This window comes from Sinocyclocheilus rhinocerous, unplaced genomic scaffold, assembly GCF_001515625.1.
Source record: "Sinocyclocheilus rhinocerous isolate Xijiao unplaced genomic scaffold, SAMN03320098_v1.1 scaffold1112, whole genome shotgun sequence".
NCBI classification, from domain to species: Eukaryota; Metazoa; Chordata; class Actinopteri; order Cypriniformes; family Cyprinidae; genus Sinocyclocheilus; species Sinocyclocheilus rhinocerous.
In genome coordinates, this window is record NW_015657961.1 from 216329 (window position 1) to 217763 (window position 1435).

Consider the following 1435-nt stretch of genomic DNA (forward strand, 5'->3'; position numbering starts at 1 on the left):
ATATATATATTAGCTAATAGTTGGTATATTTTAGCTAATATATGGTTATTTCAGTATAAATAATTACAGTATGAAGCCTCCTTTCATTTTTAGTCATTTTGTTATGTGCTTTTGTCATTCTTCTTATTTAGGTTCATTTGTTTTATTTCAATTTTAGTTTAGTTCGGCTTTTATTTATTTTCAGTCAGTAAGTTTTGTGCTTCAACTTTTCTAATTTAGTTTTTCATTTATATTTTATTTTATTTTAGCTTTATTCCAATTAACAGAATTGATTTTAATAGTTCTAGTTTTAGTTAATGATAATAATTCTACATTTTTTACCCCGTAAAGTTAACCAATACTGTATTTACTAATTATTTTCCATTAATTACCCAAACCAATTTCCGTAATAAATGCTAAATGGCTCCATACTCTGTGTTTTTGTTTATGCCCGCAGGGCCCGGACCGGGGCGTTATGCTCTTCCGCCCACTGTCGGTTACATAAACCATGACTACACCAAACCCAGCAGCCCGGCCTATTCCTTCCACAGCCGCATGAGCAGCAACAGTGAGTGACATGACATGAAATCAAACACTGACAGATGACATGATCCACTTAACTAATGCTGGTTTCAGTCATATGAGAATGCTTTTAACAAGCATGTTCATGCATAAAATGGATATACATCAACATGGCACTTATATGAACTGATCATTTCATAGATTAATTAGTGTCTATTATGAAGTACTGAAATATTAGGTGGATTTACACACACACTCAAAATCCTCATGGTAGGAACTGAGAACACCCAGTCTGATCAAAGTATTCACACAAAAAACTTTGCACATCTGGACTTTATATCACAAACAACAGCATGCAATATAAGGATTAATGTTATTTCACTGGCATATTAAGCTAATAAAATCCATATGTTGCTTGATTTTAATCCTTATGTTTGATTTTAATAACTTTAAATAGCATTTCTGTAGCTCAAACAGTAGAGCATGGCAAGGTTGTAGAATCGACTGCAGGGAATGCATTAAAATATTCAACACTCAAAAAAAAAATGATACAGAACCTGCCACTGCATGGTACCCTTTCAAAAAGGTACACTTTTAATGAAGGTTAATTACCCTCAAAGGGTGCATATTAATACTTTAAAGGTACTACAGGGAAGTCGTGGCCTAATGGTTAGAGAGTCGGACTTGTAACCCAAAGGTTGCGGGTTCGAGTCTCTCGAGTCAGGTGGGGATTGTAGGTGGGGGGGAGTGAACTATTACCTAAAATTCAAAATATAAAAAAAAAAGATAAAAATCACTTTATCAAAATTTCACCATCCAGTTAGGCTCATCAACCATAACTCCTTCAAAAACAGCTAGAAACCTTGGAGTTGTGATTGATGATAAGCTGAATTTCTCAGACCACATTGCTAAAACTGCCCGGTCCTGCAGATTT

General features: G+C 34.4%; 1 protein-coding gene across 1 annotated transcript in view; it reads left to right on the forward strand.

Moving 5' to 3' along the window:
- The window catches only part of LOC107721708 (outer dense fiber protein 3-like protein 2), a 4819-nt gene that overhangs the window by 1427 nt on the left and 1957 nt on the right, over positions 1–1435 (forward strand). The window contains exon 2 of the mRNA XM_016529844.1: positions 437–547. Coding sequence (XP_016385330.1) covers positions 437–547 — 111 coding nt within the window. The remainder of the gene's footprint in view (positions 1–436; positions 548–1435) is intronic.